At 55.6% G+C, this 24536-nt stretch overlaps 3 protein-coding genes across 5 annotated transcripts in view; 2 read left to right on the plus strand and 1 right to left on the minus strand.

Moving 5' to 3' along the window:
• AIFM3 (AIF family member 3) overlaps positions 1–7415 on the plus strand; it is a gene marked incomplete at both ends in the record, with an annotated part of 45847 nt that extends 38432 nt beyond the window's left edge. For 2 of the 3 annotated variants that reach the window (XM_082293448.1, XM_082293449.1), the window contains 4 exons: positions 1126–1224; positions 1785–1860; positions 5574–5678; positions 7376–7415. In XM_082293448.1, the coding sequence (XP_082149574.1) occupies positions 1126–1224; positions 1785–1860; positions 5574–5678; positions 7376–7415 (320 nt within the window). Of the gene's footprint in view, positions 1–1125; positions 1225–1784; positions 1861–5573; positions 5679–7351 lie in introns of all 3 variants that reach the window. The other variant, XM_082293447.1, reaches the window with a different exon arrangement.
• A 4573-nt stretch (positions 7416–11988) lies between these two features.
• Positions 11989–13733, plus strand: LOC309579879 (transmembrane protein 17B-like; the record flags this gene model as incomplete). The annotated part of the gene is made up of 4 exons (XM_082293432.1): positions 11989–12106; positions 12397–12500; positions 12883–12996; positions 13401–13733. 4 exons carry the CDS (start codon positions 11989–11991, stop codon positions 13731–13733), a joined length of 669 nt encoding a protein of 222 aa, XP_082149558.1.
• Positions 13734–14676: 943 nt separating this feature from the next.
• On the minus strand, positions 14677–24148 carry P2RX6 (purinergic receptor P2X 6; the record flags this gene model as incomplete). Its single annotated transcript, XM_082293433.1, is given in 13 exon segments — positions 14677–14931; positions 14935–14961; positions 15338–15415; positions 16113–16178; positions 17782–17875; positions 19194–19303; positions 19477–19618; positions 20371–20451; positions 20733–20826; positions 21261–21336; positions 23501–23572; positions 23773–23917; positions 24024–24148. Coding segments are annotated over 13 exon segments (1365 nt in total).
• Between the last annotated feature and the right edge of the window lie 388 nt (positions 24149–24536).

Here is a 24536-nt window from a genome sequence, read left to right on the forward strand (position 1 = left end):
GTCCCCGCCACCACTGTGTGGGTAGTTGCGGCTGCCGCAGCACTGGCGCCATTCAGCACCTCTCTTCATGCGGGGTTCTGAAAAGGAGAAGCCACTGCTGCCACCCCTGCCCTTCTGCTCACAGCATGGCTGGCTAAAAGCGGCCAAGCAGGCAAAGTTCACTGTGGGCCATGCTGAGATGGCTGTGGCCACATGGCCCCAGACACACAGAATGGTCCCAGCAGTGGTGCCTCACCACCCCTTGGAAAAAAAACGCTGCACGCGGTTTTGATTTCCTTCTTAAATATGTCATCACAGAGGTGTTACCAACTTCTCTAATTGGGCCAGCAGCATGTCCATCTTCAGATCCATCAGAGATTGGCTCTGCTGGACACAGTGGAAATTTCTAGCAGTTTCTCACAGAAACCACCTTTGTGGCTTCCCCCGCACCCCCCACCAAAAAATCAGGCTGTGTTAAACCAACACACATTGCTGTGGGAGCCTGCTCTTCTTCTTGCCCTGAGACACTTAGGAGTTCACATCCTAATGCCAACCTGGGCTGAGGTTCCCAGCTGGGCTTCCCACACTGCCAGGCTGGCCCAGGAGTGTTCAGCAGAGCTCTGATCCTTCTCCCATCTCATCAGTCTGAAACCCCTGGTGTGATGGGCTGCCCTCATTGCCACAGTCCCACAGGGAGGTTTCCTGTGCCCTGGGTGAGAGGTTTTGGAACCACAGCTCCAAATTCAGCCTTTGGACACATCCCCCACATCCAGACATGTTTCTGCAGCAGGGACTGTACCCCAGCAGTCTCCATGCCCTCCAAGGATTTGTCCATCCCATCCCCATCTGGATAGGAGCTCAGCACACCCTCAACCCTGTCACTGTTGCACAAGCTGGGGGGAAAGAGTCTCATGGGTACATGGCTCACAGAAGTGGAGGTGACAAGTAGGAGCTGCACCATGGGAAGGAGTCTGAGCCCATCCTTGCATGCTCCCTGCTTTTTATTTGTTGCTGTGTGGGTTTTCTCATAAGCAGTTCTTGGTTTCCCTGTACTCTGTGACTGTGGATGTTGATGCTGTGACCTGAGGACAGAGCATGGAGCTTGACCTGGTGTGGCAATTCTCCTGTCCCTGTGCTCTCTTGCAGGCCGCATCGCCGCGCTGAACATGCTGGCCCACGGCACAGAGATCAGCACTGTCCCGTACCTGTGGACAGCTATGTTTGGGAAGAGCATCCGATATGCAGGTAAGAGGCTCCCTGGGGCTGCTGAGAATTTGTGCTGGTTGCAGGTGTCCTAGGATAGAGAAGCCAGGGTCACCTCCCTCACTGTGAACCCTCCACAGGGCTGCTTCCCTGCCTGCCTTCTGAGGGAGTTCAATGTCTCCTCTGAAACCCATCTGCCATGAAGTGCACTTCTCTAAACATGATGGAGGATTGACTTAAATTAGATATTGGGAAGAAATTCTTCCCTGTGAGGGTGCTGAGGCCCTGGCACAGGTTGCCCAGAGAAGCTGTGGCTGCTTCATCCCTGGAAGAGTTCCAGGCCAGGTTGGAGTGGGCTTGGAGCAACCTGGGATAGTGGAAGGTGTCCCTGACCATGGTAGAGGGTGGAACAAGATGTTTTTCAAGGCCTCTTCCAAACCAAAACTCTCCTGTGATTCTGTGATCTTTGGTACCTGCATCTCCAGGTGCTGGTCTCTTGGTCACTGCAGGATGTTCTCCATCTAGTACTGGAATGAAATACCCTGTCTTAGAGCTCAATCCATAGGAATTGCTGCTGAATCCACTTCTGCTTTGCTTTCCAGGCCATGGGGAAGGATTTGATGATGTTGTCATTCAGGGAGATTTAGATGAACTGAAGTTCGTGGCATTTTATACCAAGTAAGTGTTTCTCTTGTCCATGTTCCTACACAGGCATTCATCTGAGATTACTCTGCTAGGCTGGAAGATAGTTCTGCCAGAGCTTTTGTCAGTCGGTTTTGTTCACCTCTGGACACTGACCTTGTGGGACACTTATACAAGGCCCTGGAGAAGTGATGGTCTGATTGTACAACAAGTTAAACTGGTCTTTGGACCTGGTGTCTCTGCCAAATGTAAACCCTTTGTCCTCAGAATCTCTGGGAGCAGATGGTGGCTTCTACTGGCAATTACTATCAAATATTTCCTTCCCATCTCATCACCATGTTAATGATTTGTGACCAGTGCTGGACAGGGTGCTCAGGCATCACTGTTTCTGCTTCTGGTTTGACAAATTGAGCTCAAAAAGCTCTTCTGTCTATCACAAGCTGTGAAGGTTTGAAGGAACTCAGGAACTTTGTTACACCTGTAGTGAAACCCAGCTCCCCCCGAGGTTGAGAGCCTACCTGGGAATGCATCCTTGAGATGTGTTGGCAGCTGGGATGTGTTGCCTCAGCTGTTCTGGAGCCATGCTGGCTGTTTAGACTGGAAATACATTAATTTATCCCAAAAATATTTGCTGCTGTTTATTCTTCTGTTGCCTTTGTCTATCCCAGTCTGAAATCAGTGGCCACAGAACACGCTCATGCTGGAACCAGAGGGGTTTCTCCAAGTGCTTTCTGATATTAAGGATGAGGAGAGGGAAGCCAGGGAAGCAAAGGGCTGCCCAGCTCAGCCATCAAAGCACTTGGCAGAAGCATCCAGGCAGGGAACAGGAGGGAGCTCTGGACAGGAGCCAGCTCTGGCTCTGCAGACATCACTTCACTGCCCCTCTGTCCCCTCTCCAATGTACCCCATGCCTTCTCCCTCCCTGAGGGTGGCCCACTTGCCCATGTCGCTCCAGAATGGAGCCGGGTGGTTGGATGTGTGCATTGGGCTTGGAGAAGCTTGGGGCTCATTGTCATTGTATCACCCCAGGGATCCCTGATGCTCACCCTCCTCCCCCTGGTACCTGCACACCTTGGGTAAACACCTGCTGCAGGGATGGGGCTCCAGCTGGCACCCAGGGCCCTTTGCACATTGGATACAGCTCAGAGTGTGCTGGAACCTTGGCCAAAATTGCCTGAAGGGGTGGGTTTGTGCCAAGGCACCACCTGTGCTGGGGAGAGCTGCTGTGGGGATTCTGCAGCTGCTGTTCCCCTCCTGCAGCCTTTCCATATGAGAGCATTTTATCTCTTTATCCCAACCCTAATCAGAAAGGAAATGTCAGGTTGCTTTAATTAAACATCTGAGGAGGCCGTTCAAAGGGAATGCCCTGAGCAAGGTGCATAATCCCTGCTCCATGCCAGGGCCCCACAATCTGTGTGCCGTGGTGGCTGCAAGGGACAGGGGCTGCCAGGGAAACTGGGCTTGGCGGGCAGCACCGGGGGTTCCTGCTGAGTGCTGTGTTGTTCTGCCACCCAGGAGGGGCTCCTGGAGATGGCGTGTGGGTACCAGGACGGCATTCCGTGCTGAGAGCCGGAGGTACTGGGAAGCACCGGCTGGGGGGGTCAGCCAGTGTGTCCCTCCCCTGCTGCTTGGCTCCCTGTCTGTGAGAGGCCACTGGAGCATTTCTTCCTCTTTCTTTTTTGGTGGTAGTTCTTCTAGTTGGTGATAATGCTTTTGGACTGAGGACAGTCCCAAGCTGACCATTTCCTCTTGCTTCCTTCTGCTATGCCCACCCTGTGGTTTGGACTCTTCTCCTCCCTGGTCCTCCTTGATTGTTGCAGGAACCGCTGGTGGTTCCCACTCCTATAGCCTGTCCTCAGAATTGGACTTCACAATAAGGCTTCTTTTGCCCCAGAGTTTGAAGAGGAAAGCTGTTTTGTCAGAGCTGTGTAGAGGTCAGTAAAAGACCCTGTGCTGGGAGGTGTAGGGGACAGCACTCTGCAGATGTCCCCGTGGGACACTGCCTTCACAACAGACTGATGTCATCCTGCCCCTAAGACCTTGGAGACCAGGGAATTGCTGTGGCTATCTTCTTCACCGTTCCCGACCTCTGTTACGTTGAACCCTGCAAAGGAAGGGAAGACCATGTAGACACATCCACTGTGCTTCCCTCTTTCCTCAGTCTTCACAAAGACTTCTGATTGCTCCAAATCTCAGGTTCAGGAAGGGAATTCTTGCTGCCTTTGAAGACCTTTTGAAAAAGAGGGATTCCTCCTGGCTTCCCTTTCTGTCTGACGAAGTGTTCAAAAGCCACTGCTGATGCAGGATGCTCCAGCTCACCAGCACCCCATGAGTTATTTTGCAAAAGGAGCAGCTACCCCATGTCCTGCTGACAGAAATGTTTGGGCTGCATCTGCCTGCCTGGCTGGCCCCTTCAGGCACTGTCTGGGCTTGAGGCTGAGCCAGTGGGCAGCTGGTGGGAGTATATCTTTTGGTTCCCTTGCACACCTTGGTTATTCATTGCTTGGAACAGCACATCTCCCACTGTTTTTTATGGATAGGTCTCTCCAACCACTTTGTGTTTCCCAGCTGGCAGCTGGCTCTGCTCAGGAAACTGCTCTCCTTTATTTGCTGTGAGCTTGTTTAGGAATGGGAGTTTTTTGAAATAGTCTGATGGAGCTGTCCCATGGCTTTATAGACAGATGTGAGAGATGGCTTTAACTCCCACGGCTGCACATGGCTGTCCTCTGAAACACAACTTTTGCTCTTCTCATCCTGGGAATTAGGCACACATCCCTCCCCACCCCAGCTGCTCTTTGCTGTGTTGATCACAGAGGTCTTTGGCAGTGGATATAACAGCTGATCTTGGTTTAGTGGATGCTTCTACTCTTCAGTTTATTCAACAATATCACCAGAGTTTAATATCTTACGCACACATCTTCCCTGATCTCACAGGGTGCATTCAGTTATCTCCTCATGAGTCAGGCTTTGAAAGTTTATGCTTGGATTGACCTCGGCAAACCTCAGATGAGAAGGGCCCTTCTCTTTTGCCTGTGACCTTTAGCCAAAGCTCCTCCAGCAGTTTTACATCCTCTTCCTTCTGCTTCATTTGTTTTCCACTCAACCTTTGATCCCAGCTGCACTGGGATCCTGCTAGGGGAACAGTCAGCCAACCTGGACATCCCATATACATGGGGACTTCCTTGCTGGGGCTGTGGGGCCCAGGGGTTGGACACCCAACTGCCCCAGTGCCTGTGGAGCAGCTCAGAGTGGGCCACTCTGCCCATTTGGAGGTGGAGATCAGGAAGGAGATGTGGAGCATCCCAACTGAGTGTTCCACAGGGAAATCCTGACCACCTGCCTCTCCACTCCCTCAGCACAGGACTGCAGTGCAGGGATCACAGCTGGGCACCCTTTGTGGTGCCCAGGTTTTTATCCACCATCAGATCTACCTTTGGTGGTGTTTTCCCACAGATGCCAGGGTGCCAGAGCTGTCTCCATCACCTAGGCACCCTAGTGATGCTCACCACATCAGCACATGAACATCAGTGGGACCAGTGGGGCCAGCCTGCTGTGCCACTCTGTGCCCTCTCCCGATCCTTGTTCCAGCCACTAGCACAATCCCTGTGGTGCTCATACCTTGGGATCGGGCCTGGCTCTGGAGTGGGTGTTCCTCTTTGCCTCCCTCTTTTCTCCATCATGGTGGGTTTTGGGTGATGGAACTGTGGCCATCCAGGCTGCCCTAACTGCTTTGCTCTGCCTGGCCCTAGGAGTGACGAGGTGGTGGCTGTGGCCAGCATGAACTATGACCCAATCGTCTCCAAGGTGGCCGAGGTCCTGGCTGCTGGCAGGACCATCCGGAAGCGCGATGTGGAGTAAGTAGACAGGCAGTGGGAAGTGGCAGTGCCAGGGCACTGGCTAAGCAGAATGCTGGGCAGAGCTGAGCCTTTCCCACTGATCCCTCTCCATACCCTTCTTGCATCTCCCTTCCTGTTCTGCTTCCTCCATCCCCCCTGTGCAGCTTCCTGGCTGCCTCCTGGTCTGGCATCCCACACACGTGGGGTTTATCTTAAACACCAGGAACCAAATCCCTGCACAGACAGGATGGGATGGGGATACTCCCTGCCTTCAGGCACTGGCACATCATCAATGAAGCAATGCCTGATGCTGGGGTGCACCTGGGCACCTAGTCAGTCAAGGAGACCTGCAGAGAGGGACTGGGTGTGTAGTCTGTGTGCAACTCCCTATGCACAACTCAGCCCAGAGAGCTGGTGGTGCCAGGATGCCGGCCTGTGGTGTCTCAGCCTCCAGTTCCTTGGAGCAGAGCTCATAGGCAAAGGGCAGTTTTCTCCCTTTGCTTCATTCTTAAGGCCGTGCAGAGAAAAGAGCATAGATTTGTGCTGAGGGTGGGTGCTGGAAAGCAAGTGCCAGGGAGGTGATAACAGCTGGGAAGAAGCCTTTCGAGTGGGAATCAGAACTGCTGAGGGAATGTGGGTCCCTGTCCCACGGGTGTTTCCACATCTGGAATAAAAGCAGATCTTTTCAAAAGCTCGGGGAGAGGAGCACTCCCAACCCTCAGGCAGCTCTGAGCCAGCTCAGACTCCCTGGGCACCCCTGGGATGGGGAGCATGTCGTGGGCCCACCCAGCTGAGACCGGTTTCATAAAATGACAGAATAGTTTGGGTTGGAAGGGACCTTAAGGCCCAACCAGTTCCACCCCCTGCCATGGTCAGGGACACCTTCCATTAGCCCAGGCTGCCCCAAGCCCTGTCCAGTCTCACCTTGGACACTTCCAGGGATCCAGGGGCAGCCACAGATTCCCTGGGCACCCTGTGCCAGGGCCTCCATCACCCCAGTACCTCAGGAAATGGTTGCTGGTGTCCCACTTTGTGGCTGGGAGGGAGGTGGTATCTTGTGGGCATCTCAGGGGTGGGGAGGAGCTGCTGGCCCTGTGGTGGGGCTTGGGGACTGGAAGAAGCCAGATTAAACCTGAATGCCTTTTCTCTCTCTGTCTCCTGCTGCTTTCACAACCTTAGGCTGTTTGTCCATCATGGCAAGTATGTTCGGTTTGGGGTCCTGAGTGTGCTGGGTGTGAGGGGCTGGTAGGAGGGACAGCCGACCCCCTGACTGGGCCATGTCCCTAATTCCCATGTGGGGACACTGGTTACATGGAGGGTGTCCTTGTTTTGCATCCCCCTCGCATGGGGGGCAATGCTGGGTGGTAGGGCTGCGACTGCCAGGAGCCACATCAAGCACAGATCCATGGGGAATGGGCAGCTGCCTGTTGGCTGGGACCTTGCTTGGCTGGGGGTTTGGTGGTTTTCCGTGAATTTTCAGCTGAAGGGCTGCTTTTAAGTATAAATAAATAAAATATTTGAGCTTAGTTTTACACAGAATTGAGGATCTGCAGATGACTTTTTGGACAGTTTAGTGACAGGTGAGTGAGGGCAGAGGAGGGAGCAGGGTGTTGGGATGAACACCAAGTACTGGACTAGCACTGAGGCACACCAAGAGCATTTCCCTGGGCATGTTGAGAAACCCCTCACAGTGCTGTGGTTTTTCTCTCTTTTAGAACTGGAGACATGTCCTGGCTAACAGGAAAAGGCTCCTAACGCCGCTGATGGCTGAGCCCTCCTGATGCTGCACTCGCCATGGGGAGATGGGATGGCAGCTCCACGGTCTGGTGGGAACCCCATGGCTCAGCCATTTTTCTTTGAGACCTGGATGAACCCACGCCTGGCGTTGTGCACTGACCTTCCCAGGAGGATCTCCCACCACTCCTCTGCCCCTGTGCCTGCTAGGCTGGGGCTCTGCTGTTGCAATTGCTGTGGAATGCTGGAAAAGCAGCCCCCAGAGAGCGTGGGGTTTGGCACTGGTAGTGGGCACGGGTGCCATGTGGCTCCGGATGCTGCCATCGGGCTGAGGGTCCCCAGGCGGGTCTGCCCCATGCATGCCCCTCACCCCAGCAGCACGAGTGCCTTTGGTTGCTCCTGTGCTTTCATGCATGATGCTCCTTTCCAATTTCTCTTCGCTCCCAGCAGAGCTCCAATGTGCATCCCTGCAGAGCCTGACATCTGCTCCCTCCCTGCATGGCTGCAGTGTTTGCCACAGCTCTCCCTGTGCCCACCCACCCCAGGGGGCATCTGAGCGGGCCAGGAGATGGGGTTACACTGGGTGATCTCTGTGCAGCTGGTGCTTGTGTTGTCCAGGCTGGTCCTGTGCAGGCCCCCAGCAGAGGTGGGTCCCTGACCATGCTGAGGGCTCTGGAGCTCATTGGTCCCCATCCCAGCATCTCCTGTCCTGGAGCAGCCAAGAGGCATTCCCTTGTCTCTGGGGGCTCAGCTTGGGCTGGGGAACTGGCAGTTCTTGGTCCGTTCCTGGGGTAGCAGGGGTACCTGAAAGCTGTGATGGCTCAGCTGCAGCCCTGGGCTGGGTGGCCACCCTTCCAGCCAGCCTTGGGATATCTCTCCTTAATACTATCATGGGATCACTGATGCTGCTGAGGTGTTATTCGAGGAAAAGTAGCTGAAGGAACATTTCTGACTGTCCATCCTCTGTCACTTGTCTGGCGTAGTGGCAAGGCTGCACTTCTCAGCCCACTATGCCAGTGCTCTGCTGTCCTGTTCCCTGCCCCATGCTGAAGAAGAGCCGTGTCTCCAGCTCAGGAGTGGACCTGGCCAGCCACAGCCCTGTGCCATCAGCCCAGCAGAGTGGGGGTTGAGGATCCCCGTTGGAGAGACTCCAGTGCTTTGTTCTGGGGGTGACTCCTTCCCCAGCAGTCAGTGTTTTACCCTGAGTCCAAAACAAGAGGATTTATATTTTTAATTTGATTCACCCCCTATGAATTAAAGCAATACTATTCTTGGGATCTGAGTAATTTCTGATTCCTTCCAAGACCTTGGGTGACCTATGCAGGTTGGCCAGGTTGTTCAAGCACCTCCTCTCTGGAGACTTCCCACCTGTGTCCAGCTCACCTGTATTTATTTCCACTCTTTCAGAGCTCACCTGGGTAGAAGTGCACCAGTGTCTATCACATCTCTGGTTTCACGCAAAGCTTTTCCCAGGTGGAATGACCAGGAGGGACAGTAGCAGGATGCGCACACTCCAGCACATAGTGATGAACAAGGACCACTGTGTGTCTACTGGATCCAAAAAATGATGGGAACTTGCAAGTCTCATCTCAGGTTCCAAAAGACAAATGTCAGTGTTTCTGTCCCCAGGTCCTCTTCTGAGGGCAGGGGTGGCTGGGGCTGCTCAGCTCCCAGAGCCCCAGACAGGGCTCTTCCAGAGTGGCCTGGGGCCATGGGCACTACCCAGGTGGAGGCAGCTGCCCAGGTGCTGCCTCAGCTCTGCCCACTACCCACAAAGATCTGGCTTTTTATCCCATGTCCTGCTGGTGAGATAGTTGGACTCGGCTTTGGCAGCTCCCCAGGAGACCCAGCTGGAGTGCCAGGGGACTCTGGGGCACCACAAGGTGATATTCCCTGGAGCTCTGTATTTTCCCCAAGCTCTCTGACTCCATGCTGGGTGAGACTGGCAGCTCCCCCAGCACAACTTGGCTACACTGGGGACACACTAGCAGAGTGCTTTGTTTTTCAGGAAGATGCTTTTTGACCTCCTTTGCCTCTGATGCTGCCTCATCCAGTACTGGGCATGAGCTGCATAAAATGGGTATCACCCCCATGTGCACAGGGCTGAAGACCATTCAGGGGCCAAGGAAGGACTTTCTGCCCCAGTTTACAGCTGCAGTGGGGGTAACAAGTCCCATTCCCTGCTTTTTACAGAGGAATTGTTTCAACCAGGGCTGGTAATATCACCTGTGACACAAGAAATTCCAGTCACGACTGTAGCTTTCCTTGGGACATGTGCCAGGTCATGGGGTGGGGCTGCTGGCTCAGATGGGTATTGCTCCTCTTCACAGGTGTGGGGTGGTGTTAAACCTGGGACCCCTCATCCAGTGCCTTGGCAAATGCTTCTTAGTGGTGAGTCTGTCCAGGCACATGGGCAAGGCTGGGTTGTGTTCTCTGTCACCTCTCCAGGCACATCTTGCAACCTCTCATGCCAGGAGAGAAAGTTTCCATTTCTACTTAAGAAACTGCCTGCTCCCATGAGGCATGAGAGCCCGGCTGTGGCACATGCAGTGACCCCCAGCTGCAGTGCCCCATCTCAGTTATCTTCACCAGACTGCCCAGTTATCATCTTGGTTGCTCACCTTGCAGACTTGATGCCCCCAGATCCTGAGCTCTCCACCAGCTCCTGCTCCTCAGATTCTGGGCTGTGCCTGTCACCCTGCCCATGTCTCGCCTGTGTGCTGGCAGGACCTGGGGGACAGCTGGGGCTTTGCCTCTGCCCCACTCAGGTGAGACCCCACTTGGAGAACTGCACCTAGCTCCAGGGTCCCAGCACAGGAAGCACCTGGAGCTGCTGGAGCAAGTCCAGAAGAGGCCACAGAGATGCTCCAGGGGCTGGAGCCCCTTTGCTCTGGAGCCAGGCTGGGAGAGCTGGGGGTGCTCACCTGGAGAGGAGAAGGCTCCAGGGAGAGCTCAGAGCCCCTTCCAGGGACTAAAGGGGCTCCAGGAGAGCTGGAGAGGGACTTGGGACAAGGGATGGAGGGACAGGACAAGGGCAGGTTAGGACATTGGGAAGAAGATGGGATATAGTGAAGAAATTCTTTCCTGGGAGGGTGGGGAGGCCCTGGCACAGGGTGCTCAGAGAAGCTGTGGCTGCCCCTGGATCACTGGAAGTGTCCAAGGCCAGGTTGGACGGGGCTTGGAGCAACCTGGACTAGTGGAAGGTGTCCCTTCCCATGGCAGGGGGTGGAATGAGTTTTAAGGTCTGTTCCAACCCAAACCACTCTGTGATTCTGTGATCCTACAACTTCAGCCAGTCAGGTGGTAGTCTAACCCTGCTTTCAGGGTTTGGCAGCATATGGCAATGAGCTCTGCAATTTCATTTTAGCTTTATCAAGGAAAAGAATCATCTCTTTCTTTGGTTTCTTGTGTTCCTTGACAATTCCTGGCCCTTAAGGATCCCATTTATAGCACCTGCTCCCACTATTTGAGGCAGCTTCTCTGATGCACCTTATGGGGTGAGTTAGAGGCTGAAGATCATGAGGTGAGACCAGATCTGTTCTACTCAACAGTGTCAGTGTAAGACTGACACTTACATAGCGTGTCCAGGGAAGGGAACAGAGCTGGGAAGGGGCTGGAGCCCCAGGAGCGGCTGAGGGAGCTGGGAAAGGGGCTCAGCCTGGAGCAAAGGAGGCTCAGGGGGGACCTTGTGGCTCTGCACAAGTCCCTGACAGGAGGGGGCAGCCGGGGGGGTCGGGCTCTGCTCCCAGGGAACAGGGACAGGAGGAGAGGGAATGGCCTCAGGCTGGGCTGGGGAGGTTCCGGTTGGATATTAGGGAATATTTCTTCATGGAAAGGTTTGTCCAGCTCTTACACAGGCTGCCCAGGGCAGTGGTGGAGTCCCTATCCCTGGAGGTGTTCAAGAAATGTGTAGATGTGGCACCTGGGGACATGGTTTAGTGGTGGCCCTAGCAGTGCTGAGTTAATGATTTTACCTGATGATCTTAGAGGGTTTTTCCCACCTTAATAATTCTGTGATTTTAAACTTGAAGTTCCTGAAGGATCATCCCCTTTTCCTGTCATTCACCTCTGGCTCAACCACCCCCTCACACATCATACCTCGCTGCCGTCCCCAGCACTCCTGAGCCTGGATGGGGCTTGGGGAACTCACAGTGATGGGTAAATGCTTCATGAGCCTGGAGGCCTTGAAGAAGCATTTCAGATGAAAAGCACCATCCTCTCATGAGGCATCCCCATCTGTCAGGGGTCTTTGAGCCGTATTTGTGTTGATAGAGCCTGGCTGGGAGAGGGTGCAGTTGCTGCAAGTCACAGTGACAGGTATAACCTGCTGTCACCCCCTAAAGATGCTGCAGAGGGGAGATACTCTGTGACTTTTGACTTCCTTGCAATTCCTCCTTGTGATTCCTGCACAGGCTTTGTGTTCCAAGGTGGGAATTCTCCTTCCTCAGATCTCCTTTCCAGCTCAGCAACCCTGTCCCCAGGGAGCCAATGGCCGCGTGGCCCTGCGCATTAGCCTGGCCTGTCATCCCATTGATTCCCTTCTGGCTAATCCCAGCTAAGCTGGGCTGGCGCGAGCAGGGCTCGGCTGCCATCCATGGCTGTGCCCACCCCGCTGCCCCCCAGCCTGCGCCGGGGCCTGGTGGCCTTCAGTGGCTCCCTCTTCATCAACAACAAGACATGGGATAGCGGCACTGCCCACACCTATCAGCCAGGTATGGGCAGAGGGGCTCTGCGGAGGGGGCTTGGGGACAGGGGCTGTCCATCACTGTGACCCTGCTCAGCACATCACCAAAGCACCTGGGTGCCTCTGAGCCAGGAGCACCCAAAGGGTCCCTGAACCCACCCACCAAGGACGGGAGCAAAAATAACATTTGCTGCAATCAGCTGTTTGTGGGACCCAGGGGCTGTTGCTCCCCTCCACAAGCTATGAGGGGGGGTCCCTCTGGGCAGGGGGACCCCGGAGCTGATGAGCAGCCTGCCCATCCCTGCCCATCCTGCCTAGCTCATGAGGTGCTGTCCAGCCTGCCCCTCCAGGTGATGCTCTACTTCAACGTCTACTACTTCTCGGTGTGGTGCCTGGCTGAGGGGATTATGCTGCACCTGAAGGTACCATCCTATGGGGCACATGGCAGTGGGGGGAGCTGCTCCTGCCAAGTCTCCCTGGGCTTGGGTGGGGGACAAATTAGGCAGGGGACAGAGGAGCCTCTTGAGAATTAATGGATCCCCAAAATGCCCTGACCCCCATGAGACAAGATTGCTCATCTCTGTCTGCCAGAGATGGAAATCATGAACTTTCCAGGTAGGAACAGTTAAACCAGGGGGGAAGAGTAGGCAGAGCTGGGCACCAGCATGCTGAGAGCTGGCAGAGCATGGGCAGCTGGGTATGGGGAGGAGGGCACAGGGATCTGGGCATGGAGAGCAGGGAATGGTACACAAGGAGAGGGAAACTGGACAGCTGGACTGTGACAAGGCTGTGCCCCCATTACAGTACCACCTGCTGCCTTGGCACTACCAGCTCCTGCTGGTCACAGCCTTCCTCATCCTCTCACTGGCTGAGGGCTCCCGCCTCTACCTGGGCTACCTGGGGAACCTCCAGGAGAAGGTAAGCACTGCCTGCCCTGGCCATGAAGCCCCCTGTGCTCAGTGAGGATCAGCCCAGCTGGGGGAGCTGGATGTCCCCTCACTTGGGACCCAAGTGCCCATCACTGTCCTTCCTCTGGAGTTCTGCGTGGAGCTGTCCTAGAAGAGAATTGTGGGTGCAGGCAGGATCTGGAGAGAGGGAATGAAGGGGACCCACTTGCCCTCCTGTTGTATCCCTCCCATGTAACCCTTCAGCACTGGGGGGATTTGACAGCATCTGGCCACAGCTGTGTGTGGCAGGGACATCCCCAGTCTCCAGGTGCCAAGGCCAGCAGTGGCTGATGCAGGGAGCTCCAGGAGCACAGGAGGGTCCCCCCAGCCCACCGCTACCTCCTTGCCCTATCTCAGCAGGTTCTGCTCCTGCAGGTGCCCGAGCTGGCTGGGTTCCTGCTCCTCTCCTTCCTGATCCAGCTGCCCCTCCTGCTCTTCCTGCTGACGGATAGCCAGGTTATCCACCTGCCGCTGGAGGTGCCCATGCACAGCTTGTTCCTAGCCTTCCTCCTCATCGAGATCGTGGCTGCCTTCCTGGCGCTGAGGACCATGACCAAGCAGCTGGCGGCACAGTTCTATCTGCGGCAGTTCCAGGAGGGTGGAAGGGGCCGGCTGGAGCTGGGGGACACAGGGGGACACGCAGCTGAGATGGGGAGATGCTGCAGGACCCCTCCACTCCACACAGCTGGTCCTGGCTGGGAGCATTAAAGGGTGCTTGAACCCACAGACACTGTTTTTGAGCCTTGTGGAGCCTCCAGAGCAGCACGCAGGCACAGCTCAGCTGATCCCTGCCCTGCACCAGCCAACACACCCTGGGAAAAGTGGGAGTGACGGGTCAGTCCCACTGAAACGTTCCGGCTCACCCCAGGGCTGTGCCTGTCCTCACTGAGCATCAGCCCTGGCAAGAGGCAGGAACCAGGGTGCAGGAACCACTGCATACCCCTAGGAAGTACCAGCCCAGGGCTGGAACCTTAAGCTCAGCTCCTGAGCTTCCCAGAGAGGTTCTGAGAATCCAGGTGGCCCACATGAAGCCATCCCAACTGGAAGCATGCAGGGTGCCACGAGGTGCAAGAGCAGCACTCCACAACCTTACAGTCCCTCCAGGGCTAGAGACAGAGCAGAGCCTCCTCCTGCTTCCAGAACAGCTTTATTCCATTGCATCCCTGTTTTTTAAGGGAAATCAAGGCCCATGGCCATTGGAACATGGAGAATTGCAAAATGCTTTAAGCCTCTTGTGCCAAGCAGGACCAGCTGCTCTCCAACATGCTCTGGTTCTGGGGCACCTCCGTGGGCAGCTCTGCTCCAGCACCGGCTGTCAGTGCTGCGAGCTGCCCCTGGGATGTCTTTGTGCCCTGGAGCCAAGAACTGCTGCTGCTGCCTGTGCTTCTCCAGCAAAGGCAGACCCTAACTGCAGCAGTGCCCACCTGGGCCAGGACTGGCCCACCTCCACCGGGGCTGCAGCCATGCCCCCATCACATCTACCTGGAGGTGGCTCTGGAGGGAAGGGTGTTTGCGGTGGAGCATTCCTGATGTCCCTAAGCTGCGGCCTCAGGCTTACCTTTAGGGGGTTTTGCCTGCAGAATGAACAGGGACATCAGTATACAACAGGCATGGAGACAGCCCAGACAGCCCTGGGCTACTCTGCTTGGTCTCATGCAACCAGCTGCACTGTCCAGGACCCCCACTGTAGTCTGGATTTGAGATCAGGCATTAGGAATATTCCCCCCCCCCCCCCATAGGATGGTGCATCCTGGGGACAGTTCACCAGGAGATGGGGGATCTCAGTCCTCAGAGGCTCCAAAGACTTGGCCAGACAAAGCTGGAGATGACCTGAGGCAGGGCTGCCAGCTCTTCTGGTCTGTAGGGGCTTCCCTGTGACTCCCTGATTCACCAGGGCAGTGAATTCTCACAACAGAATCATGCTTGGCATATAAACCTGTCAATGAACCACAGAATGGGATGTGCTCTGAAGAGCTGGCCTCTCTCTGCACAGAGTCCCAACAGATTCCATTTGGAAGAGGGTGAATAAACATAGAGCTGGGTCAGTTTTCCATGTAAGGTCTCCATGGGGACCCATTGATGTCTTAACAGCAGCTGAGGTCATGGTGCAACTTTCCCTGACTCCCGGCACCAGCGGGATCCCTCTCTCAGTTCAGACTGGCAACCAAGCCCAAAAGTTGGAGACTCAGAGCTGCTCCACCAGGTTTTTCCCTGATCTTGGGAAGTGAGTTTTAACCAAAGGGCAGAAAATAATTAAATCCAAAATTATTCACTTCAAAAACCTCTTCTCTCCCATGTGGCCCTATCCTTACCTCCTCAAACTTCTCCTTCCAATAAAGGTCAGCCTTTGCATCCAGGTAGAGCAGAACCAGGTCACAGACCATTGTAGCCTGGAGACAAACAAAAGTTGAAGACAGGAAACTTCCCACAGGAATGCCTGGCCTTCCATCCTAGCTCCTACTGAGCCCTGCAGCCAGCTGTGGGCATTTGCTGGGGCAGTGAGCCAGCCCTGCCTCCAGCCAGCTCCACTGGCTCCTCTCTGACCCAGCCTGGTCTCAGGAGCTGCAGAGAAGGTCAGACAGGATCCCCAGGCTGCAATGGATGGACAGGGAGGGCTGTTCCACCACCCTCACAGTCACATATGGACTGGGACAAACATGTCAGGGAGGAAAGGGGGGCAGGTGGGGGACCTCCCTGTTTCTCTGCTAGAAAGGAAGAGCCACAGGAGGGCTCTATAAGGGGCTGCCCCACCATGGTGACAGAACACTGAGTCTCTTCAGAGGTGGAGGAGAAGCAGAGAGCAGCTGCTCTCTCCTGCCAGCAGCACCCCAGTGATGCTCTGTCCCAGGATCCACAAGAAAACCTGACCTCCATGAGATGTGACCCAGACAGCACTCAGGATCCCGATCCAGTGGTGTCATTACTAATGGTCACAGGGAAACCTGAGCTGACACCCTGCCAGACCATCTCCCCTCTGTGCTGGCTGGCACTAAGGAAGCCTTATGCCCAGACAAGCAGGGAAACAACTGAGAAGTGGCAAATCCCAAGCCACAGATCAAAGGAAAAGAGGGTATCTGAAGTACTCACAGCACCAAAGAAGGCGATGCTGGTGCCAAAGCTCACGGCAGTAGGAACAATGCTGAACTTCCCAGCCTGGTGAGAAACAGGGGAGGGGTAAGAGAGCAGGTCAGAGGGGTGAGAAGGGTATGGGCTGAGCCTTGCGGGGCAGCGTGCTCAAAGTCAGAAGGATCCAGGGATATTTCCCCATGCCCACTTGTAGGAACTACTGCTGTGCCGACTCCAACCTCCTTGGGCTGTCAAAGAAGGGACTGAGGTGCCTGATGACCTGGAGGCAGCAGAGGTTACTGTGACCCACCTGCTCCTGCAGGCACAGCAGGCACCTCCCTCTTGCTGCAGCTGCCACCCATGGAACCACATCCCAGCAAACATGATCCCGATGTCACGTGTTCCTCCCTACACAAATGAGTCTGGTGGTTTCTCTTCCAGCTGTTCTCTCCTGCTCCACAGCTCCTGGACCTGCTCTCTCTGCCTAGAAGTGGTGCACCCTGTCCTGCACTCTGTGCTTCATCTTCTTTAGGTGCAAAGGGCACTACTGAGCACAAAAGACCAGCTGTAGACATCTCTCACTGTGGGAAGTGCTCTCAGCACAGGCTCCCTCTTTGGAAAGCTAAGCACTGAGTTTGTGAGTGATGCTGCACAGAGTAGCATCAACAATCATGGAAGCATGGAACGGTTTGGGTTGAAAGGGACCTTAAAGCTCATCTCATGGGCAGGGACACCTCCCACTGTCCCAGGCTGCTCCAAGCCCACTCCAGCCTGGCTTTGGACACTGCCAGGGATCCAGGGGCAGCCACAGCTGCTCTGGGCACCCTGTGCCAGGGCCTGCCCACCCTCCCAGGGAACAATTCCTTCCCAATATCCCATCCATCCCTGCCCTCTGGCAGTGGGAAGCCATTCCCTGTGTCCTGTCCCTCCATGCCATGGACTGTCCCCAGTCCCTCTCCAGCTCTCCTGGAGCCCCTTTAGTCCCTGGAAGGGGCTCTGAGGTCTCCCTGGAGCCTTCTCCTCTCCGGGTGAGCACCCCCAGCTCTCCCAGCCTGGCTTCAGAGCCGAGGGGCTCCAGCCCCTGGAGCATCTCCGTGGCCTCCTCTGGGCTCACTCTAGCAGCTCCAAATCCTTCTGGTGTTGGGGACACCAGAGCTGGAGGCAGCACTGCACCTGAGCAGAGCAGAGGGGCAGAATCCCCCCTTACCCCCTGCCCACACTGCTGGGAATGAGTCCAGGACACAGGGGGTTTCTGGGCTCTCAGTGCACATGGCTGGGGCATGTCCAGCCTTGATCACACCACACCTTTTCCCCCTGAGGTTACTTTTAATCAAGAAGGGATTAATTGTCCCAGTTCAGCAGAGTTCAGGTTGATCTTTGTCAGGGTGCTCCCACCATAAGACCCTCAGAGAGAGAGGCCCACAAGCCCAAACCATCTCACCTTGCCTACAGAACACTTCACAGCCCCCATGTCAGACCCTCAGTGAGGGAAATCTCTCTCCTTAGGGCGTTACCAAAAGGTTTTTCCTCAAATGAGAGAGACTGTTTTCTTCTGCTCTGCTTAGAAAACTCTGGAAAGAGGTCAAGAGCTCACTCAGGTGGGGAGAAGTGGCAGTAGCAGAAAGCCACGGGGGTAGAGTGGGAGCAGTGGTGTGAGGAGTCAGCCCTGGGGCTGAGGCGCTCATGGTACCTGGCCGTGCACGGAGATGTCGAAGCGGATCCCATAAAGCTTCAGCAAGTTCCGGTAGAGCTGCTGCTGAGAGCCCCAGTAGTAGGAGGCAGTTCTGTGGGAAAACATTGGGCATGGCTCAGAAAGGCAGCTCTGTGCAGGCAGGGAGGGAAGGGGGTGCCAGTGCCAAAGGACTGCTGGACCTGTGGGTTCTTGGGTGTCCTCCAGGCTGGGAACTGGGCATACACGTGCTGCGATGACTCACTGGCACCAACAGCAGGGCATCAGCATCCCCTCAGCACCCAGTCTGGGTCACTGGGAGCACGCAGCTCCACTGGGAGTTCAGGTGGGGACAGTCACAGGTCCTTGCCCTCAAGCAGGTAATGCCCTGCTCAGCTCCAAACACAACAGAGCTACAAAGTGTGAGAACTGCCACACCATCCCCGTACTGACAGGCCCTGCCCTGAGTTACCATTCCCCATTGTCTTGGAATTACAGAATCATTGGAAAAGGCCTCTAAGATCATTAAGTCCAACCAATTAACCCAGCACTAAACCATGTCCCCAGGTGCCACATCTACACAGCTTTTAAATCCCTCCAGGGATAGGGACTCCACCATTACTCTGGGCAGCTGCACCAGGGTTGGACAAACCTTTCAGTGAAAAGATTTTCTCTAATATCCAATCTAAACACTCCCTTAGTGCAACTTGAGGCCGTTCCCTCTCCTCCTGTCCCTGTTCCCTGGGAGCAGAGCCCGACCCCCCCGGCTGCCCCCTCCTGTCAGGGAGTTGTGCAGAGCCACAAGGTCCCTCCTGAGCCTCCTTTGCTCCAGGCTGAGCCCCTTTCCCAGCTCCCTCAGCCGCTCCTGGGGCTCCAGCCCCTTCCCAGCTCCCTTCCCTTCCCTGGACACGCTCCAGCCCCTCCAGGTCTCTCTTGTCACGAAGGACCCAGATCTGCCCCAGCACTGGAGGTGTCTCAGCGATGCCAGCACAGGAGACAGGCACTGCCCTGGCCCTGCTGCCACATCAGGGCTGGCACAAATCAGGTGGCCTTGGCCTCTTGCCCATCTGGGCACACCAGGGCTCATGTTCACCTTCCGGTCCTTTTCTGCCTGCAGCTTTCCAGCCACCCTGATCCAGCCTGGAGCATTCCACAGCGTTGTTCTGACCCCAAGACAGGACCTGGCACTTGACCTTGTTGAACCTCACACCACTGGCCTTGGCCCATGGATCCAGCCTGTCCAGATCGCTCTGCAGAGCTTCCTGCCCTCCAGCAGATCCACACTCCCACCCAGCTCAGTGTAATTTGTGAACTGACCGAGGCAAACTTCCTGTCCTCCCTGTGCCTTTCAGAGCATCCATCAGAGCTGAAATCTCAAACAACTGCCATGTGATCCCAACAGGCCTGTGTTGCTACTGTCCCAGCATCCTCACCTGAAATTGTACCTTGTGTCCTGCAGGCTGAAGGAGTACTGTGGCTGGCACTGGGCAGCGGCATGGTCCAGGTCACAGTTCCACTCGATAAGAACTCTGATGCTTCCCCCCTGCAAAACATATTTTATTCCAGAAGCATGGGATCAGATTGGCTGAGTTATTAACTGTTCAGACATTCCCAGATCACATATTCCCTTAGCATTTCAGGTCAGTCCTCTGCCTCTTGCTCACATCCTTGGGGAATTTCGAGTCATCTTCCATACTCATATAAAAAAACAAGTACCAGTAGTGCAAGGTCTCCAAAGTTCTCTCCAGCTGCCTCCACCATGTCACGGACACGGAACACAGGGCAGGAGGGGTTGAAGATTGGATCATATGTGCAGGTCTTGAAATAGCTGGGGTCAGTAGTTTGTAAAGTGTTGCACCTGAGACAGGAGAGAGGGGGGCAGGGGTGTAGGAGGTCATAGAGCCCAGCTGTAGGACTGAAAAGGGGACCCTCTCATTGGATTGGGCCCCCCAGTGCTCCTGCATTGGTGGGAGGACAGTCAATGCCTCGCCTAAAGTCTCAGATGGAGAGAGGGTGGAGAAAAACCAGCCCAGAGGAATCACACATGGGGTTATCCTCTATAGCATGTACCATGGCCTTCCCTTCTGCCTCTTTGTGCTCCTCTGTTTCTTTCCAGCACCCAGCTCTAGTCAGTGCTCCAGGGGTGACAGCAGGGACAGTTCATGCCACATCTCCTGCCATGGTACAGCAGCACAGTCAGCGTGCCTGGGGCCATGGGGCCAATGCAGCCCTTTACTTGCCTTCTGTGAAACCACTTTGCAATCACCGAAAGACAAAAATATCAGTTTCACTCCCAGATGAGAGCTTGGGAATGGCTGGCCTTGTCCTGCTCCCCACAGTGCTCTACATCGGCAGATGGACATTAGTCCCTCTCTCTGAGGTGTCCCCATCCCACTGCTCTTAGAGTGGTACACTCAGCACAGCTGAAGTGACCTGTATTCACCTCAACACCTGCCCTGCCCTAACTGCCCCCTGCCCTAACTGCCCCAGCACCACCTGCCCTGGGTGCCACTGGCTCCACAAGCCTCAGCTCCCCAGCCCCATGACAGGCTCAATGCCAAGGCTGGACCAGGCTGCATGCTCAGCCCATCTGGGAAGTGCTGTACTTACTTGGAGAAGTTAAATTTGGTGAAGTGGACAGTATTTTTTATAAAAAGAGTGAAATTCTCCGTCTCGGCCAGAAGAAGTTTCCTAGAAAACAACCACCAATGAAGTCAAGTCTTGCACAGTGGCCAAGGCCCCATTTCCTGAGCTCTGCAGTCTCTCCTGCAAACCCAGGATTTTGGCTACAATGGACAGGTGCAAGAAATGCTCTTGGGTGAAGTCCTCTGAGTTTAACTGACCAGGAGGTCAATGTCAAAGGTCTCCCTGAGCCTGGCTGCCCCTTGGGCGAGTGTGGTCAGGCTCCTGGTTAACACAGAGGGGAAGGAGCCAAAGCTCCCAACACCTGCTGTCTCCTCATGTGTGATTACCTGGGCAGGGTGCCATTCTCCACAGGGCACCAGCCATAGATCTCACAGGTGGAACAGGTGGCGTTGAACATCAAACATTTCCCAGTTTTTATCCCTAGAAGCGAGACAATATAAGACAGGCTGAGAGAGCTGGGGCTGACCACCTGGAGAAGACTTTGGGGAGACCTCAGAGCTCCTTCCAATGCCTAGAGGGGCTCCAGGAGAGCTGGAGAGGGACTTGGGACAAGGCATGGAGGGACAGGACACAGGGAATGGCTTCCCACTGCCAGAGGGCAGGGATGGATGGGATATTGTGAAGGAATTCCTCCCTGTGAGGGTGGGGAGGCCCTGGCACAGGGTGCCCAGAGCAGCTGTGGCTGCCCCTGGATCCCTGGCAGTGTCCAAAGCCAGGCTGGAGTGGGCTTGGAGCAGCCTGGGATAGTGGGAGGTGTCCCTGCCCATGGCAGGGGGTGGAACAGGATGAGCTTTAAGTTCCTTTTTAACCCAAACCATTCTAGGATTTTGTTTCTTTAGCAAAACACCCAGTACCATTGCCATGGACCACAGGGTTTCCCATGGGACAATCTGCGTCTTCTGTGCACAACCCGTCGAGGACAGAGGGGCTCTGGGAGGGACAGAGAGAAGCGCGGTCACTATGCTGTGCAGCTACCTGAGGCCATGCTGTCACTCCCCCCCGCATTGCTGCACTGCTGCTCCTGCTTCTCCAAGTGCTTCCCAAACAACTAGAGAACAGTCACCAGCCTCTAGCCAGTCAGAAGAGAGGCATGTCCAAGGGCCAACCCTTCCTGCCTATCTCCATGCTCTCCAGAGCATTTGCATCCTGTTTCTCGGAGGCAGAGGAAGCCTCAGGAGCTACCTCAGACCTTTCAGATGGAACTGGGAATCAGCACAGAGGGGTTCACAAGGGCCTTAATGACTGAGCCCATTAAACACCTTGTAAAGTACCGTAATGAACTCCCTGGGGGAGAGCTTAGTAGACCCTAAATCCAGCATAACACAAGTTTTACAAGAGACAGGGAAAGCTTCACCCTTACTCTGGACCTACCTGATTGTCAGGAGCAGTAAAAACCTCTTATTCAAACACAGAGAGATTATGTAGTTGGGGAAACACCACTAACACCTCCCCCAGGCCATGACAGGAGTCAGCAGCTCATCAGAAACCCACCTCCCCAAGCCCTGGGGGACACAGAGGCCCAAAGGCAGGTGGGGAATCCCCAGTTATGGAGTAAGAAGTCGGGGTCTGTGCAGGCCTTGCCCGGGCTGACCCAGGACAGCCCCAGCCCCTCATTCAGGTGTAAACCCCACCAACGTGATCTGAGGAGTAGCATCTTTGGGCTGGGTGGGCTCTACCTAGGGGTCTGGAGTCATTATGGGATGCAGGAGAACATCTCAGGATTGCACAGGGTGTTTACAGGGAATGGGTTATTTAGGGGAGGAAGAGAAGGCATGGGAAGAAGGGAACTAGGTAGTCTGAAAAGGAACACAAACACTGGAACATAAGGGGATAAAAGGATGCAAAGTTTTAAGTGCATGTACAGCTGCTGAAACAGCTCGGCTCATGTTTGGTGCTGCCTCTGGCCACAGACACACTTGTCCGCCAGCACCAAATACTCTGGTCATCGAGAATATTAAGACAGCTCAAACTCCCTGCAGAGCCAGTAGCTGCCACTGTCCGCCAGCACCAAATACTCTGGTCATCGAGAATATTAAGACAGCTCAAACTCCCTGCAGAGCCAGTAGCTGCCACTGCTAAATATTCAAAGTTTTCCAAATATGAATGTCATCTACAGCCCCAGTGCCAGGAAATGAGGAACTCCTAGAGATCAGCATGGGGTGTAGGCTGGGACAGGCACCCACATACATCCCACCTCTGGAACAGAATGAAATCCTCAGCTCTGTGTGTCCTTGGCTTGCACACTGCAAACCCAGCATCTAGAGGTGCCCACGGCTGCCTGTGAGAAACCCGAAATGCCCTACAGCACTTGTCTTCCCCACTGTTAGGACTTTAGGAGTTCTCAACATTTTAAAGATGGATCATTTGTGCCATTTTCCCCAACCCAGACCCGGTGTTTCTCCTCCTCTGCAGCATTTGGCCACAGCAGGAGCTGAAGGGACCATTAGGACAATTGGTGCTTGGCTTGGGTACAATGTGCCAGCAGTGGCTCAGCTTAAAGGACATTTGCTCCCATCTGCTGAGCTGGGTCCAGCCTGGGAGAGCTCAGCAGAGGAGCTGGCCTGACTCCAGCCTTAAAGGGAAGATTTCTCCCAGAGAACATATACCATTTAGTGTTGGCTGGCTGGAAAACCATCTAGACCTTGTGCTCCATTCCTCCTAAAAACAGGACACTAAGATGGACATTAGTCCTGCAACATGGAGTTATCAAGGAAACATGACACAGGTATCCATGGAGTGTGTGTCAAAGCATCCCCTTGTTCAAGGGCAGCAGAAAGCCTGGAATGGTCATAAAAATGTCACCACACAAGGAATCCAGACCTGGTGAGGCCCCATGTCCCCTGTCCTGACCACCACAAACAGTTCTGGTAGCATGTGGATACACACCTTGGCTCATGCGGGTGTCACAGAGTAAAGTGCAGATGAGCTGGGGAGAGCTATGAAGCAGTGAGAATGAGGGGAATCGGGTTTCGTGGTAATATAAATCCATTTTTTCCTGTTATCTGGTTTTCCACTGGGTTCCCCTGAGCAGCAGGACCACTAGCTCCATCCACCACCCCTGTGAGGCCGGGCTGGGACAGCTCCATTCACTCACCTCGGGGCAGGTGCCTTGGGCTTGCTGGATTGTGGCAATGAAATTGGTCACCAGGAAGAGCACATTTTCTCCCTGGGAAGCAAGAAGAAGCCATCAACGGGACGCTTGACACCAGAGTGGGTCCAAGGGGACGCCCTGTGACACCATGGGTGGAACAGGCAATAATGCCCTTGCCAGGGCTTTGAGAGGCCAGTGGTACCCGCGGCATCCCCTTGCCAAGGTGACTGACCGCATGTGTGACCTCCCTGCCCCCGCCCGGAGCCCGGCCGTACCTGCGGGGGCCAGGTGAGATCCGCAGCGTCCCAGAGCCGCCGGCCCGCGGCCTCGGCGGCCGCCGCCCCCTTCACCTTGGTGACCATGGCGACACGCGGGGCCGCATCGCGCTCCTGGTACCCCTTCCGCAGCAGCAGCACCCACCTGCGGAGGGGCGGGGGGCTCTGAGGGACTCCCGGCCGGGCCCTAGGGCTGGGGGTGTGTCCCCACCCCAGGAGGGACCGGCCACCCCCGAGGGCAGGGTCCCTACCCCAGCAAGTAGCCAAGTGCGCTCAGCTGCAGCAGCCGGTGCAGCAGCCCCACCCGCCGGTTCCGCGTCAGCGAGAACTTGGCAGTCTTGTAGTCGAGCGGGGACCCGCAGGGTGGGCCTGGCATGACGGCACCGGGGGGCAAAAGCGGACACAGGGCGGGTAGCGGCACCAGGGAGTGTCGGCACTAAGGGGAAAGGCGCACACGGTGGGGATAGCTGCACCGGGAGGGAAAGGCAAGCACACTGGGAAAGGCGGACCGCGGAGGGAAGGGCGGGCACGGGGGGCTGGCGGCCCCGGGAGGGAAAGGCAGACCGGGGAGGGAAAAGCAGGTACGGGGATATGACGGCCCCGAGGCCGTTGGCCGCGGCCACTGCAACCCCGGCACTGCCGCGCTCCCCGCCACAGCCCGGCCCCGCCCCTCGCGCGCCCGCCCGCCCCTCGCGCGCCCGCCCGCCCCTCGCGCGCCCGCCCGCCCCTCGCGCGCCCGCCCGCCCCTCGCGCGCCCGCCCGCC

The sequence above is a fragment of the Coloeus monedula genome (genome assembly GCF_965178545.1).
Source record: "Coloeus monedula genome assembly, chromosome: 18".
NCBI lineage: Eukaryota > Metazoa > Chordata > Aves > Passeriformes > Corvidae > Coloeus > Coloeus monedula.